General features: G+C 39.2%; 1 protein-coding gene across 1 annotated transcript in view; it reads left to right on the forward strand.

Annotated features, from left to right (window-relative positions):
• ASAH1 (N-acylsphingosine amidohydrolase 1) overlaps nucleotides 1-17173 on the forward strand; it is a 48566-nt gene that overhangs the window by 11679 nt on the left and 19714 nt on the right. Inside the window, exon 2 of the mRNA XM_032329271.1 lies at nucleotides 9580-9626. Coding sequence (XP_032185162.1) covers nucleotides 9580-9626 — 47 coding nt within the window. The remainder of the gene's footprint in view (nucleotides 1-9579; nucleotides 9627-17173) is intronic.

A 17173-nucleotide genomic window follows, 5' to 3' on the forward strand; every position in this document is an offset into this window, starting at 1 on the left:
ACTTGGTCTAAGCATATTAAGTAGTGAGTGTGGGTACAGCGCTGCTTCCTGCAGCTGACCCTGGGCTTATGCTGATGGGTGTGGGAGGGAAATGGCCAGCCAGTTCCTTTGTTCCTGCAGTGGTCTCTCGTGAATGTTGTCTCTCTGGGATGTGCTCAGAGATGAGCAGATAACCCCCAGGTACTCTCTGGATCGTTATTTCCACACTCTGTGGATTGTTTGCCTGCCTTCGCTCCAGGAGCTACACAGTGCTCTCTGGGCTCTAACCCAGCCAAGTCCTCTGATCTTAAAAACTCCAGGCATTAAGCCCCAGAAGTTTCAGGAAATTATGAAATTTGGCCCTTCTCACTTCTCAAGGCAATTGCTAAGGGGGGGGGGCGGGTGTTCATTTTCCCTTGTACTCCCTGTGTGCTAGTTTGTCTCTTGCCCTTCTCTGAGACCCTGCCTCCCTCCCCACTGCAGCAGTCATGATCTGTTTCCCTCCCATACCGCATCTCTGCACTTCCTACCTTCACGTGGCCTCTTCTCTACCTTTAGTTGTGGAGTTTATTCTACCAGTTTTCAGGTCAATTTCTGAGGTATATAGGATGATTTGATAGTTATCTAATTGTGTTCATAGGATAAAGGGAGCCTACTCCCACTCTGCTACCATCTGTCCTTGTTCTGTATGTTGTTATTTTAAAATAATTTTAGATAATGACAGTTTCAGACACTTAAAAATAATGTCAGAGAATCATTCCTTGAAAATCTCCCCCACAATGTAAATGAAATTATACAATTTTTAAATTCAATGTTTTAAAGCTTATATTGAAGTATGTATAGTTAAAATCAAATTATATAGATAGGCTTATGATGAAAATCAGGTTTCCTACTTCATTCTTTCTACCCCAGTTACCTTTCCCTAGAAGCAAACACTTTTAACTGTACTCAGGTGATAGTCAGCAGAACCTGTGTTTACTATCATACTAGTTGTGTGCAGCTCAGTCTGTTTTAATTAATTAGTGCTTCTGCCATATTGGGGGCTAAAAGTTTTAAGTCACTCCTGGTTATTTTTATGAGTATTATTTTGGTATGTTTATGCTTAATTTGTCTCAATTAATTTTAGGCATTGCTTTCTCTAATACAACAATGATGGATAAGAATTTAGCTTACTTTCAACCATCTTTCCTGCATCTTTTTTTGAAACAGTTTTGAGATGTAACTGATATACAATTCACCCCCTAAAATTAGACAGTTCAATGGCTTCATTATATTCACAGAGTTGTGCAGTCATTTCTCTAATCAGTTTTAGAACATGTTCATGAGCCCCCAAATAAACTTCTTTTCCCTTAGTCTTAACCCTGAAACCTACCCCTCCCCTCGGTAACCACAAATAAACTTTGTCTCTATGGATTTGTTCTTTCTGAACATTTTATGTAAAGAGGATCAAAAGTATGTGGTTCTTTGTGGTTGGCTGCTTTCACTTAGCGTGTTTTCAATGTTCATCCACACTGTAGCATGTAGCCATACTTCATTTCTATTTATGATTGAATAACTTCCATTGTATGCATATACCACATTTTGATCATCCATTTATCAGTTAATGGACATTAAGTTTGTTTCCACTTTTGGTATTGTGAGTAATGATGCTATGAACATTTGTGTTTGTGTACATTTTTTGTGTGGACACGTTTTCATATCTTTTCAGTTTATGACTAGGAACAGAATTGTGGGGTCACATGGTTAACTATATGTTTAACTGAGAAAGCACCAGTTTTCCAAAGCAGCTGCACTATTTTACATTCGCACTAACATTGAATGGAGGTTCCAGTTTCTCCACATCTGTGCTAACACTTATTAATTTTATTATTATTGCCATCTTAGTTGCTGTGAAGTGGTATCTCATTGTGGTTTTGATTTGCATTTCCCTATTGGCAAATTATGTTTGGCATCTTTTCATGTGTTTACTGACTTAAATCTTTGAATAAATGTCTATTCAAATCCTTTGCCTATTTTTAAATTAATTTGTCTTTTTCTTATTGATCTTTAAGATATATATTCTAGATACAGGTCTTTTATCAAACATATGATTTGCTGTTGGCATAAATGTGAGGATTTATTTCTTGGACTCTCAATTCTATTTCACTGATGTGGAATCAAATCAATATTCCAGATATTTCCAAATATTCCAAAAATGTTTGGAAACAAATCTATTCCATTGATTTGTCTTTATGCTGATATTGCAGTGTCTTGTTTACTGTTGCTTTTATAGTAAGTTTCAAATTAGGAGGTGTCAGTCTTCCAACTTTGTTGGTCTTTTTCAAGACTATTTTGACTATTATTTGTTCCTTGAATTGTCATATGAAATTTAGTGTCACTTGACTTTCTGCAGAGAAGCCAGATGGGATTTAAATACGTATTGCATCAAATCTATGGATCATTTGAGTATTGCCATCTTAACAATATTAAGCCTTCTGGCCTATGAACATATATGGCTTCCATTTACTTAGATCTTTAATTTCTTTTTATAGTGTTTTATAATTTACAGTGTACAAGTCTTATACTTCTTTGTTTAAATTTATTACTAAGTATCATATTCTGTTTGATGTTATTTTAAGTAGAACTGTTTCCTTAATTTCATTTTCAGTTTGCTCATTGCTACTGTATAAAATTGATTTTGTACATTGATTATGTATCCTGCAAACTTGCTGAATTCATTTATTATTTTTTAAAGTTTTTAGTGGATTTTTTAGGGCTTCTTTTTTTTTTTTTTAATAAATTATATCATCTGGAAATGAGATAGTTTCTTTTCCAGTTTGGATCCTTTTTGTTTTCTTGCCTAATTGTTCTGGCTAGATACTCTAGCTCATGTGGTACATGTGGACATCCTTGACCCCTCCCACTTTTTTCTCCCTTCTCTTCATTTCTATATCTTTTTACCCTTGCATAGTCAACATCAATAACATAACTGTAATTGAGTCATCAATGATTTTTCTGTATATCTACTTTTAAAAAATGGAAAGAGTAAACACTGTTTAAAGAAGTATGATTTGTAAGTATTGGTTATTGCCCAGTGTGCTGTGACTATATTTCCTTTTCTGTAATTCTAAAGCCACAAATCTAATGACACTGAAAGAATATTCAATATATTTTCTACCACATATTCATATTCATGACACATTTTAGTTTGCTTCATGTTTATATCATGGCATTCTTGTATACAGACCTTTTTCCTCAGAGTTTCTAATTGGTTTCTTTTCATTTTTTGTAATTAGAAGAAGAAACTAAATCTATGCCATCCTGACTGTATTCTTTTTTTGAGAGAAAGAGAGGGGGGCAGAGAGGCCATGTGAGCAGGGGTTGAAGAGAGGGAGAGAGAGAGAGAATCTTAAGAAGACTCCATCCACACTGAGTGCAGAGCCGTACACAGAGCTCGATATCATGACCTTGAGTCATGACCTGAGCTGAAATCAAGAGTTGGGTGCTTAACCAACTGAGCCACCTAGGTGCCCCCATTCTACCTATGTTCTGTATATTATTCAATCTCTGATTTATTCTCTATTTGTTGTGTCCATTTTTAAAACTTACTAAATCCCTAATCTATTTGGGACTAATTTGTTTTTATTTGTACCATATTTTTCTGATACTGCAGTTTCTTCCTGTAGTTTCTAGTTTTCTAGTTTTCTTTTGTTTTCTAGTTTTCTTTTGTTCATAAAGTCTGTGCTTCTCTTGGAGCCTCGAGTTCTTCCAGCCCTTCAACCATACAGTTTATCCTATGGAGTCTCCCTTTTTAGGACACCTGTTTCTTGGTGACTAATGGGAGTGTAATTTCTCAGAGTTCCCTTTACAGTGTATGTTGGAGCCATTGTTTTGGGATCCTGTTCTCTCATACTTGGTTTACTCCCTTGTTTTGCTAGAATATATCTTGAAGTAACTTAAGAAATAATGTGTGGGAGGTACACTTTCTGTGTCCTTGCATTGACTTAAAATCGAAAACTTCATTAAATCCCAAAATTGATCAATGCCTTGACCAGTTAGAAAGTTCTAGTTTGAAATTAATTCCCTGCCAAGGAAATGATGGTGTCACTCTCTTCTGGCATTCATGTAGCTGTTGAGAAGTCTGATGGGAGTGTAATTCTTATTCTTGTATAGGATACCCTCCCCCACCTAGTGCTAGAAGCTTTTTATTTCTTTATGTCTAAAATAGCACAGTAACGTGTCTCACTGAAGGCTCTTTTTTTGTTTTTGTTTTTGTTTTTGTTTTGAGTTATCAGTAGTCCTTTACACTTTAAAATACATCTCCATTCAGCTCTAACAAAATTTCTTCTATTATTTCTTTCATAATTTCCTTCCCTTTATTTTCTGTGCTTTCTCTTTTTGGAAATCCTATTAATTAGATGGTGGATCCTACCTATTAATTTTATAAATTTTTCTATTTTTTTTCCCTACTCTGGTTTATTTTATTATTTTTCCTTTTTCTTTTTTTAATTTAAATTCAATTTAGTTAACATGTATTGGATTATTCTTTTCAGAATGAGAATTTCGTGCTTCATCTGTTGCATATAACACCCAATGATCATGACATCAAGTGCACTTTTTTTTTTTAAGATTTTATTTATTTATTTGACAGACAGAGATCACAAGTAGGCAGCGAGGCAGGCAGAGAGAGAGAGAGGAGAAAGCAGGCTCCCCGCTGAGCAGAGAGCCTGACGTGGGGCTCGATCCCCGGACCCTGGGATCGTGACCTGAGCCGAAGGCAGAGGCTTTAACCCACTGAGCCACCCAGGCACCCCTAGAGTATATTCTAGCTTCCCAAAGATGCCCATGTCCTAATCCTAAGAAGCTGTGAAAATGTTCTTTTTGTGGCAAAGGGGACTTTGCAGATGCAATTTAGTAAAGGAGCTTGAGATGGGGACATTACACTGGATTAACCAGAGAAGCCCAGTATAATTACAGACATCTGTGTAAGAGGGAGGCAGGAGGCTATAGAAGAGAAAAGATGCTGTGCTCCTGGCTTTGAAGCTGGGGGCCACAAGGCAAAGAATGTAGGTGACCTCCAGGAGATGGGAAAGTCAGGGGAATGGATTCTCCCTTAGAGCCCTGGAAGGAACACATCCTGCAGACCCACTTTAGATTCTGACCTCCAGAGCTATAGCATAATAAATTTGTGTTGTTTTAACCCATTACATTTGTGGTAGTTTGTTATAGCAGCCATTGGAAACTAATATAATCAAGTGCTGCCAAATACTATATAAGTCCATGAGCATATGATTTTATTTTTTTTAAAGATTTTATTTATTCATTTGAGAGAGAGAGCCCAAGCAGGGAGGGAGGCAGTGGGAGAGGGCGAAGACTCCCTCTGAGCAGGGAGCCCCACATGGGGCTCAATCCTAGGATCCTGAGATTATGAACTGAGCCGAAGGCAGATGCTTAACGGACTGAGCCAGCCAGAGTCCCTGAACATATGATTTTAAATGACTGTAGGGATGAGGCACTTTCAGTTAATTTTTGGTAGTTAGGTGGTAGCTGCAGGAGTGTTGGCTAATAAGATGAGGTAGAAGCAGCTATTGTGAGGAAGGGAGCTCCCTGAGAGGTTCCTGGCTCAGAGTTGCAGTTATTCTGGAGGGTATTATAAGGACATTAAATGAGGATGAAAGGAGAGTTGAATTGATGGGTCAATAAACAGAAAGTAACCCCATCCTGACCTCTGCATACAAAACTCCATTTGGTATTTACCACTAGGCAGAAAACTAACACACACACAATGTCTTTCTCCTTCTCTTTGTTTCACACGTACACACTACCTCCAAGGGTTTCCCTCTAAAGAAACTGAAAAAGTCATCTAGGAAGAACATGAACACAGGTGTTCATGCTTTCCAGCCGTGGCTGGCACACCTCAGTCAGCAGGCCCAGTACAGCCTGTCACCTGTTTTTGTAAGACCTGCGAGCAAAGAATGGTGTTGATGTTTTTTTTTTAAAGTTGGGAGGGAAAAATCCAAAGATTAATATTTTGTGACATGTAAAAACTACATGGAATTCACATGTCGGTGTCCATCCACAGAGTTGTATTGGAACATCGCCACCGTTACGTATTTGCTTACTGTCTGTGGCTGCCTTGCATTACCATGGTGTTGAGCAGAGCCTGTGTACGGGATCTTGTGGCTTTCCACTGCCGCTCAGCACACTTCAAGTGATAGTTAAGCAATTTTAACTGAACTGCATTTTAAGTGCCACATGTATCAATGTACCATGTTATTTTAATCTTTTAAAAAAAAAGTTATCAGTGCAGACCTATCATGTCACTTTTTGTGAATTTCAAATGTTGAATTTGAAAAGTGAATTTCAAATGTTGCTCTCTCAAGGCAGAGTAGAGTGTGGATTATCTTGGCAGTTAATTAGATGACAGAGCACATCTAGCATTGTGTTGAAGGAATGCAGTACGTGTCAACATGGATTAAGCAGTCATCACAGTATTCCCAACTGTAGGAAAAAATGGTCAGAAAAGTAAGACAACTTAAAACAGAGTATCTCATCACAGAATTTATTTACAAATTTTAAAAAGCAAAATGAGGTTGCAATGGAAAGAAATCTTCAGGTAGTTCATCTGTTAGCAAAGCAGGGAAACTCACTGAGCCAGGGTGAGTTAATGAAATCACATTTGATTGCAGCAGTAGAAGAAATGTATCCTGGGAAAATTTGTTGTGTGCTGTTAACCTTTACATGAGAAGAGCTACCTGGGACTTTGGTAGACATATCCTTATCAGTTGAAGAGTAAGGCAAACCGATTCCCAGTTATTGGTACTGAAGTTATTGATTACTGATCAGTTATTGCTGTTTACTAAAGCACCAGTGCCATGTTTGAGAGTGAAGAATTCATTAGTCTCAGTGAATAGTCTGGTGGAACAGTTACAGGCAAGGATGCTTTCAAAGAACTTGAGAACTGAGTAATTCAGTAAGACCTGAAATGGAATCTGCTATTTTGTGTAACAACTGACAGTGGTAAGAATATGTGTGGAGCAGACAAAAGCTTAGTTGGGCAGATGTACAAAGCTTGTGAAATGCAAGTTGTTTCAAGCTTATGGTTATTAATCATAGTAGTGATTGGCAGGTACTTTGTGGAAAATGTTTGAATCTGTCATGTGTTAAAGAACCAGTAATACCAAGCATGAACTTCTTTACGTCTTATAGATGTAACCGTTATCATTTCTATGAATTTTTTTAAAGAAAGAGATGCTGGGAGTGCCTGGGTGGTTCACTTGGTTAAGTGGCTGCCTTTGGCTCAGGTCGTGATCCCAGAGCGTCCTGGGATCGAGCCCCACATCAGGCTCCCTGCTCGGTGGAGAGCCTGCTTCTCCCTCTCCTTCTGCCTGCCTCTCTGCCGACTTGTACTCTCTCTCTCTGTGTCAAATAAATAAAATCTTAAAAAAAAAAAAAAAAAAGGAAGAAAGAGATGCTGAATATCCAAACTTCTGTATTTCACTGTAGTGAAGTTAGCAGCAGTCAAGTTTTGCTTTGAATTTTAGACTCAGGGGCTGAAATTTTTCCAAACAAGAACCACCTTCAGCCACTGTTACTGAACATTGAAGGACTATGGAGATTAGCCTTTGCTCTCTTGACACTGAATTATCAAATTGTTGCTGTATATAAAGATGTTATATTCTAACATTATTCTAATTCTAATGATTGAATTAGCTTCTGATAATTTTTGGTGCTGTTTATTAGTGAATTCAGTATAAAATTGCAAGGCAAACAGCACTTACATGAGAAACTTATACTGTACTAAAGTTAGATATTTAATGTTTGGATCACAGGTCCGTCATTATACACTTCTTTACTATAAAAAGTTAATACATTGTGGAATGAATAAATCACAGGGGTGAAAATTACAGCATAGAGAGTATAGGTAGTGGTATTATAAAAGCATTGTCTGGAGACAAATGGTGGCTTGTGGTGAGCAGGACATACAGAGTTGGTGGAATCACTGTGTTGTACACTTGAAACTAATGTAACATTGTGTGTCACCTGTACTTCAATTAAAAAAAAAAGTTAAAACAAGATGTTATATCTCTATTCCCACACATACTTGCTGCAGAAATACTTTCTGAGCTCAAACTATAGTTCTAATAGTTTCCTTCCCTATTCCACCTCTTATTGTGGATTTATACTTCTTTCTAAAAAATTATTTTACTTTTTACAATATTGGGTCTACAGAAGGAATGAGATAAACATGCTTGCTATCTTGAACTAGTAATAAAAACATTGTAAATTCATGGGGACTTCTACCATTTTATGTTAAGAACTGGTTTTATTTTGCTACTAAGCTTCAGCAGCTCTCCCTAAAATGTCTCATTCATTCATTCATTCATTCACTTACTGGCCTCAGTGTTGGAAGCCAGGAGATGGAGAGAGAAATAAATAATTAGAATAAGTCATAACTACGGTGATAGACATGTGTACTGGTGCTGGGGAGAGGATGGACAGTATGACTGTTTCCATATGGGAGGTAGAGGAAGACTTCACAAACCACAGTGTTTGAACTGGGTCTTAAAAATTGAAGTAAAAAAAAAAAAAAAAAAAAAAATTGAAGTCCAGGGGCGCCTGGGTGGCTCAGTGGGTTAAGCCGCTGCCTTCGGCTCAGGTCTTGATCTCAGGGTCCTGGGATCGAGTCCCGCATCGGGCTCTCTGCTCAGCAGGGAGCCTGCCCCCCCACTCTCTGCCTTCCTTTCTGCCTACTTGTGATCTCTCTGTGTGTTAAACAAATCTTTCCAAAAAAAAAGAAAAAAAAAATTGAAGTCTAGGGGCACCTGGGTGGCTCATTGGGTTAGACCTCAGCCTTTGGCTCGGGTCATGATCTCAGGGTCCTGGGATCTAGCCCCACATCGGGCTCTGCTCAGCGGGGAGCCTGCTTTTTCCTCTCTCTCCGCCTGCCTTTCTGCCTACTTGTGATCTCACTCTCTCTGTCAAATAAATTAATAAAATATTTTTTTAAAAAATTGAAGTCTGAAGTTCATTAGGTGGAGAAATGGCATTTTAGGTCACTGGAACACTGCGTGCACATATAGGAAAAGGTCAGAGATCAGAGGACATGTTTGCATGTGGCCGTGCGAGATAAGAGGAGTGGCAGGAAAGGAGGCTGGGAAGGTAAAGTATGGCCAGGTTAGGAAGGGCCCTGCATAGTGTGTCCTGAAAATCTGGTTTGGGATGCAGATTTCTGTTGCAATGGAGTTGGTTCATAAATTCAAGTGACATCATATTCTATCAAGATTTAATTTACTGTTAGTGATAAATCAGCCTATCTGACTTAAACATTTCCATTTACCTTCTTAACATTTCCTCTTTATTCAGTGTGTTTGAAATATAGAATCCAAGTTATAGCACTAGTACAAATTGAATTAAGGCTGAAAATGCCCGTAAGTTTGAGATTTTAGACGTTTTCTTGGGAGGAAAAGACGTTTAAGAGGTATCAAAATGATCTAAAAGGGCTAATCATGCTTGATTTTTGTCTACACAGTCTTTAACTGTTTTTGCAAATTGCCTGTTCAGTTTATTATTTTCTGAAATTTAATTTTCTTTGTTTTTTATGTTGTTTTTTTTTTCCAGTGGACAGAAAACTGCAGAAAATCAACCTATCCTCCTTCTGGACCAACGTGAGTAAACATCAGATGTTCAAAACTGACTTTGGCCTTTGTGGAGACTTTTCCGTATGTAATTATCTCATAAAAATGACAATAATGAAGAAAAATTTAAGTCATGTCTTCTATATTTAAACAAATTTTTTTTCTTCTGAGACAGCTCTGTTTTTTTGTTTGGTCAGGTTTGTTTGGCTAAGACCCTGGACAAATATTGAAGTACCCCATGACTAAAATGCCCTCTTCTAGTCTGTCAAAATCAGAGAGAAAAAGAATTTCTGTTTTCCAGCAAATTCTGTCGATTGCCAAGCATTTTTTTATCCTGACAAATGCAGAGCTGAACTGTGACTTCCTGTGGTACCTGAATATAAACCATCAGATTATATTGGAAGAAAGTGTAGGGTTTTATATATGAAACCTTCAAGAAATAAACCCCTAGTGTAATAATCAAAGCTGTTGAGGACAAAACAAGATTAAAAAACATAAGGGAAGGGCCAGTGTCATATTTTAGTGCATTTATGTTAATATTTTTAATATAGGTATATGGCATTTTCAAATCTTTCATGGCTAAATGGGTTTATGAGAAAAGTATAAGAACAGCCCACCAGCCCAGAGGGTTCAGAATGTGGAAAAGAAGAGAAAGGTATAAAGAAGGGTAATCTTTTTTGCCCTGCTTTCTTTCTTTCTAAAAGTAGCCTGGGGTGGGCAGGGGAAAGGAGAATACAGCTTTAACCTGTTAACCTTAGAAATAAAACTGCCAGTTATTGTCCCAGCAAACATGGGTTTACTTGTGAAGAGCAGAGAATTACAATGCAGGACAAGCAAGCTACAGCAAAACCGTAGGGAAGCCAGCAGAACAAAAGAGGAGAATGCTCTTTTACAGAGGAAAGGGGGAGGTTGTGTCTTATTGGCTGTGTTATTGCCAGAAGAGGAGGAAAGCCTTTCTTCCTGCAGGGCTAGTAAAGTAGTATCTAAAGTATTATCAATTTACAAGGCTCCTTTCTTTCTGCAGGGTTGTTAAGTTCAAGCCCCATGTTGGGGGTGAAGCTTCCTTAAAAAAAGAAAGTCTTCAAAAATATAAATTAAAAAAGAAAAATCTTTCTTTGAAAGCATCAGTGATCAAGAGTCAGGTTTTCCACATTTCTGTGCAGGGAGGAAGGTGCAGAGCAGTTGGAAATCACTTAAAGCCCTATTTGAGTTAAAAAGAAGGTTAGGAGAGAACACTAAGGCACTTCCCATCTAAAGACTTTATCTTCTTAAGGACATAAGTGTTGGAGATTTTCTCAGAGCACTGAACCAGCACCTTATTGAGTACATTGTTTTTTTTTAAAAGTTCAATAGAGAGCAAAATACAAAACTTAAAATAATTATACAGAACGGAAGAAGTAACAGAACTCCAAATTGTATGATGGCTCTAAACTAGGACTCTAGACCTGAAAGTAGCTAACTGAAATATTTATTGGCACTGATTGCAATGTAGAAGAAAGGTTTTCCCTGTGGAGGCAAACATGGAGTCATATATGCCTCTGGAAGTCTCTGCTTCAAGAGACAATGGAAGCAGAATAGTGGATATAGCCAAGAGCACACAGAGTACATTTGTAAACATACAGTACAGGTACATACTAACACTTTGTTAGTAGTCCAGTGGTTTAATGCATTTGAGTGGTGGGAGCTTTAGAATTTCTGGTAGGGCCAGACTGTTATTTGGTCCAAACCAGAGTCTCTTTTTATCAAGACAACAATTACTAGATTTTCAGTGTCGTTTTTCCCTCTCTAGAGTCAGTTGTTGGGCATCTCTTGTCAGTTTTTCTAAATAATCATCTGGGAGAACGTCCCTTTGGACTGTGATAGAGGTTTTTCTCTTGGTCTCCTTAAGAACAGCATTTTTGGTTGAAATACCAAAGGTATTATGAGATGGTTTTATTTGGCCCACAGGAAGTGAGTCAAGTCTGGTATGCCGAAGAACCTTATTAGTAGAGCAGCTGGCAAAAGTATGACATCTAGTACATTTTGGACATAAGAGCCGTTTCTAATCTTATCCTCATTGTGGGTAAGGACATCTCGTTGTTTCTATTATATTCCAAAGTGATGAATTGCCCCAAAGGCATACTGACTATTGGTATAAATGTCTGTGGTTTTAGCCTTGGTGGAGGGACAAGTTTGAGCAAGGGCATATATTTCATCCTATTGGGTAGAAATAGCCAAAGGTCAAGGTGCTGCTTCAGTGATGTCAAAAGGAAGTTGTGATGGCACACCCCATTCAGTATGTTCCACGTACATCCTTTAAATAAGAACTTTCAGGAAGTCATGAAAAAGCTTGCCTTGGTTAGAAGAGTTTCTTACAAATTGTCGTGACGGGCCAAAAAGTCATGTCAACAATCATATAGGGTATCATCTGGATCTGAATGTAGTTCTTGTTTGAAGATCAGATGCCCTAAGTATCAAACTTGAATTTGAGCAAACTGCTATTTTTTTTTCTCACTTTGGAGACTTTATTTCCCTTTAAGCCTACAAATTTTAATAGATGGTTGTTGTCTCCTGTAAAGAAGTTTGAGAAGGGTGATAGAGAAGCAAGTCATCTAATACTTTAAGAAAGTAGAGCCTTCCCAAAACTTTCTATCATCCAAATCAGCTTTTAAGGCTTGTGAAAAGTAAGGAGGACTCTGTGAAACCCTAGGGATAAATATTACCATCCAGTTGTATTGCTCTTCTTCCCAAGTGAAGGCAAAAAGATACTGGCTATTCTCATCAGTGAGCGTACTAAAAATGTTCTGCGTAGTTAAATTCTGAAAAATTTGCTTTCAGTAGGAATGGATATCAGTAGCATATGAAGGTTGGAAACAACAGGATACCAAGGGGAAACAGTAGTATTAACTGTTCTTAGGTCTGGGACAGACCTCCGTTTAGCCATTGGGTTTTCTTACAGATAAAATAGAGGTATTACAGGGACTAGTACAGGGGATAGTGAGCCCTGAGCCTTGTAATCTTCTATTATGGGCTTGATGCCTCCAGGGCCTTCTTTATTTATGGAGTATTGATTAATTCTGCAGAGAGGTTTTGAGGGATCTCTTTGAATCTTGTTGGGGAGGTGCACTTGGAATTGTGCCAGTATTAGTTGAGGATTTTGCCTGTTAAGGAGTTGGTAGTTGATCCAGTAGGAGCAAATAATCTGTTCCTAGATGCAGCTGTAGTCAGAGATGGAGCCAATGAAAGATGTGGAAGGTCATTTAATCCCCTTGGTTCGCTCTTTTGATTACTGTTAACAAATTCTAGAATCATTTCCCCTTTGGGGAGAAGGAAATTCTGGCATGATAGTTCTGTGAGAAATCTTGGCCCAGTAAATGAATAGAGATGGAGGAACGCAGAGGGAAAAAAAGGATGCATATCTCTCAATAGGCTTGACAAAAGGGAATAGGTTCAGAGATGGGAACCTGTTGAGGTTTATGAGAGATTACCTCCCTTTTCTCCCACCACCCCTCCCCCCGCTTCACCTCACTCCCCCCACTTCACCTCACCTTAGCTACTTGAGCTTGTGTAGTGCTCTGAGGTGGAGGCTGCTTTAAAGCAGTAGGATTAAGCATGGAGAGTGTAGCTCTAGTGTTGATACAGACATAGATTTTTTTTTTTTTTCCCAGTCTGGAAAGTGGTTTCTGTAGGTCACTGAAGAGGGAGGGTTGGGATGAGCACCTGTAGCTCCTCAGGGCCTTGTGTTTAGGAATTAGATGGTTAGACAGCACCTAGAGCACTTAAGTTTGTCCCAGCTTTTTAGTAATGCCCTGGCTCTTTGCAGTAATAGCACAAACTGGAAGGTTTTTGGTTTAAGCCTTATTTGCCCAAGTTGGAACTTGAGAATTTTAGCAGTCCTTTAGGTGACCCATCTAAGACACAAGCAAGCTGAAATGGTTTTCCATTTCATCCTGGTCCTCTTAAAAGACTCAAGGAGGGGGCGCCTGGGTGGCTTAGTCTGTTAAGCATCTGCCTTCAGCTCAGGTCATGATCCCAGGGTCTGGGATCAAGTCATGAATTGATTTGGCTCCCTGCTCAGCAGGGACTCTGCTTCTCCCTCTGTCCTTGGCCCTGCTCATGCGTGCACTCTCCCTCTCTTCCCATTCCCCAGATAAATAAAATCTTAAAAAAAAAAAAAAAGACTCAAGGAGAAACATCCTAGTTTGGGTCATTGATGAGTATAGAGTTAAATATTACCTGGTGGATTCAGCATTTAAAGGAAAACCAGTACCTTCTTTAAAAACAATTCGGAGTCAATTATAGTAGTTATGAAGAGATTCTTCAGGCTTTTGTGCACAAGCCTGAATTTTTGTTCCCATCGACATGCTTAGGGAAAGCTGCTGTAACTGCCCAGTGGATATTTCTTGGGAGTGTTCTAGTGTCTTACCAAAAGTTAGGAGTCTGTTTCTTTACATGTCCTTCAGGATGTTCCTATTGGACTAGTTTCATCCAGTTTTTGGTCTGGCCTTTGCAAGTAAGCATGTGGATTAATGGATATAAATCTGAGAACTAGAATGGTAAATTTGAATAACTAGAGTAAATTCTAAAGCTTGTGGGGTGGGGGAGAGGTCACCAGTCACTTCAGAAAACTCTTCATGACTTGCATAGTTCCCTTAGTACAGGAGCATAAGAAACTTGGCATTTCTATAGATCATCAGAAGGCTCAGCTTCAAAGGGGCAGGTTTTAGCAGGTTCAGGAGAAGGAGCAAGGAGTACTTCAGAGGGAAAAGGAAGTTCAGCAGTGTAAAAAAACAAAAGTAGCACCTGCCAGGTGTCAGGAAACAAAGGTAGAGGGGGGAGAAAAGGTCTCTGAAGCTATTTTGACTTCTTTCACTTGTCTTGTCAGTTAATTTAGAAATAGTATCTTACAAAGAGGCAAACTCAAAATCCTGAAGGGATTCAGAAGCCTCAAGGTACCATCTAAAACAGGCATCCCATTTAGGTTCGTTTGTTTTTTAGTGGCTGTGCTTTCTAATTTACTTTTGGGTAAGCCAAGTTTGGGGAGATCCGAAGTTCCCCATAATGGGCATTGAAGTTCTGAGTTACTTTTGGTTAACTCAGTCTCTTTAGTTATAAATGCATATGCAGTTTTTAAACATAGGACAGCTGGGGTCCTAGGAGGGGCCGAGTACCCTCGAAGCATTTTGATGACTGAGATCCCATTTCTTAGAAATTTTTCTCTAGGGGACGCCTGGGTGGCTCAGTTGGTTGGACGACTGCCTTCGGCTCAGGTCATGATCCTGGAGTCCCGGGATCGAGTCCCGCATCGGGCTCCCAGCTCCTTGGGGAGTCTGCTTCTCTCTCTGACCTTCTCCTCGTTCATGCTCTCTCTCACTGTCTCTCTCTCAAGTAAATAAACAAAATCTTAAAAAAAAAAAGAAAGAAAAAATAAAAAGAAATTTTTCTCTAGGGTGAAGAGAAAAAATACTAAGTAGCACAGTTTCAACAGGAACAGCCTGTTTCCAGAAGGCATTAGGCCAAAGGCCAGTATCATTCCAGTAGGAACAATCCAGTTCCAAATTGGAGTCATACCAAAAACTAGTACATATCCAGCGGGCACAGTCCAATCCCAAAATGAGTCAGTTCACAGCAGTCTAAACAGGAGTCAGTACAGTTATAACAGAAACGGTCTGATTTTGTAAAGGACTCAATAAGTACTCTCAGATTAAAAAAAGAAACACACAAACAAGGCCTTAAGACAGATCCCAAATAAAGCCTGGAGAGCTCTCAAAAAGAGAGTAGAGCTTGAATCCGAGGGAAAACTTACCCTCCAGCCTAAGGATTGTCAAGAAAGAAGGGAGCCCAGGTGGCTCTGTGGTTAATCCTCACCTGTTTGCTCACCAGCCTTGGAGTCGTTGGGAGCTTTCTCTGTCTTCCACTTCTGATCACCAAGTAATGTTAACCTTAAACGTAAATCTGCCAGTTATTTTACCAGCGAATATAGGTTTATTCAGAAATAGCAGAGAATTATAGTGAGGGACAAGCAACCTAGGGCAAAACCTTAGGGAAGTCTGCAGAACAAAGGAGAGGAACGATGTTTTCTGGAGGAAAAAGGGGAAGTTGAAAAGGCTGTTAAAATAAGTCCAGTGGAGTGAACTGGGAGTTGGAAGAATAGTGGCTTCTCATTGGCCGAGCTGTTGTCAGGGCAACCTTTCTTCCCCTTGCGGGGGTAGTAAAGTAGTAGTTAAGGGTAGTATCAGCTTGAAAGGCAGCTTTCTTCCTGTTGAATCTGCAGTTGGGCCTGACAGCTATCCTGCTGCCCCCGACTCCAGACTAAACGGCATTTACTTTTATTAATTTTCAGAAACCAGCAGTATCAAGATGACATTCTTGATTTTTGTAACATGCCAATTATATATATTGTACACACTTGCCTAAATTATGTAATAGCCTCTGCCCCAGATACAGTGCCACTGTAATACACAAAATTCTTTTGATTTACTCACTTTTCTGTGGAAAAAGGGAAATATTTGACAGGAAGTAATTTAGGAGTAATCAGTTCCTGTGTTCTTCTAAAGCCAGTGTGCTTTCCAGCCCTTGGCTTGCTCTCTGGAGGTCTTCCTTTGTGTCAACACTGGCAACATCTTGCTCTTCAGTGCCTTATTGATTACATGCATCTCTTGATTGGTGTCACTGCCCCAATTCATTTAACACATAATGAACATCTTCCATGTTAAAGACTTTTTTTTCCTACTCCCTTTCATGTCCACCTTACGTGTGTCTATGAACTGATTATCCTGCAAACCTTCCCTCCTTGGGCTTTGAACTGGTTCCAGGCTGCTGAGTGTATGTATGTGTATACACGTGTATAAAGACGGGTACAAAACCCACATGTAGAAATAAACACATTTTTCCCATATTTATCTATCTATACAATGTAATTTTTTTTTAAGATTTTATTTATTTATTTGACAGATCACAAGTAGGCAGAGAGATAGGAGGGAGCAGGCTCCCCGCTGAGCAGAGAGCCTGATGTGGGGCTCGATCCCAGGACCCTGAGATCATGACCTGAGCTGAAGGCAGAGGCTTTAACCCACTGAGCCACCCAGGTGCCCCTACAATGTAAATATTTTTGTCCTGGTATCTCCCCTGGTTCCTTCCTACTTCCTAGCCTGTTCTCTGCAGAAAAATCTTCCATTCTGCTCTGCTGCTTTCCTCTGAACTATAACTGTGCCTTGGGATATGAGAGGGGAGTGTGGTATTCATATACCTTTGAATGACAGCAGAATCCTCCTCTACATTATTTTTGATTGAGTACATCGATTCTAGAGGTATGCATGGGCATCTGTGAGGGAGGAGAGAAATACCTGTTTATCCAGTCTGACCAGTTACATTAGTGCTGGAGATCAAGAGACTGACAGCTAGAGCACCCCTGAATCCAACCAGATCCCATTAGCATTTATTTTCTACTGCTCCCTGGCGCGTAGCAACTGCCTTCTTATTTGCGTGTTCGTGTGTTGTGTCACATGGACTAGTTTCTGAGCCACCTGTGGAGCCAGGTGGGTTCAGACAGTTCTTCATAGTGCCTGTGATGACCTGGGCACAGAAGATGCTATGTC

This window comes from Mustela erminea, chromosome 21 (genome assembly GCF_009829155.1).
Source record: "Mustela erminea isolate mMusErm1 chromosome 21, mMusErm1.Pri, whole genome shotgun sequence".
NCBI lineage: Eukaryota > Metazoa > Chordata > Mammalia > Carnivora > Mustelidae > Mustela > Mustela erminea.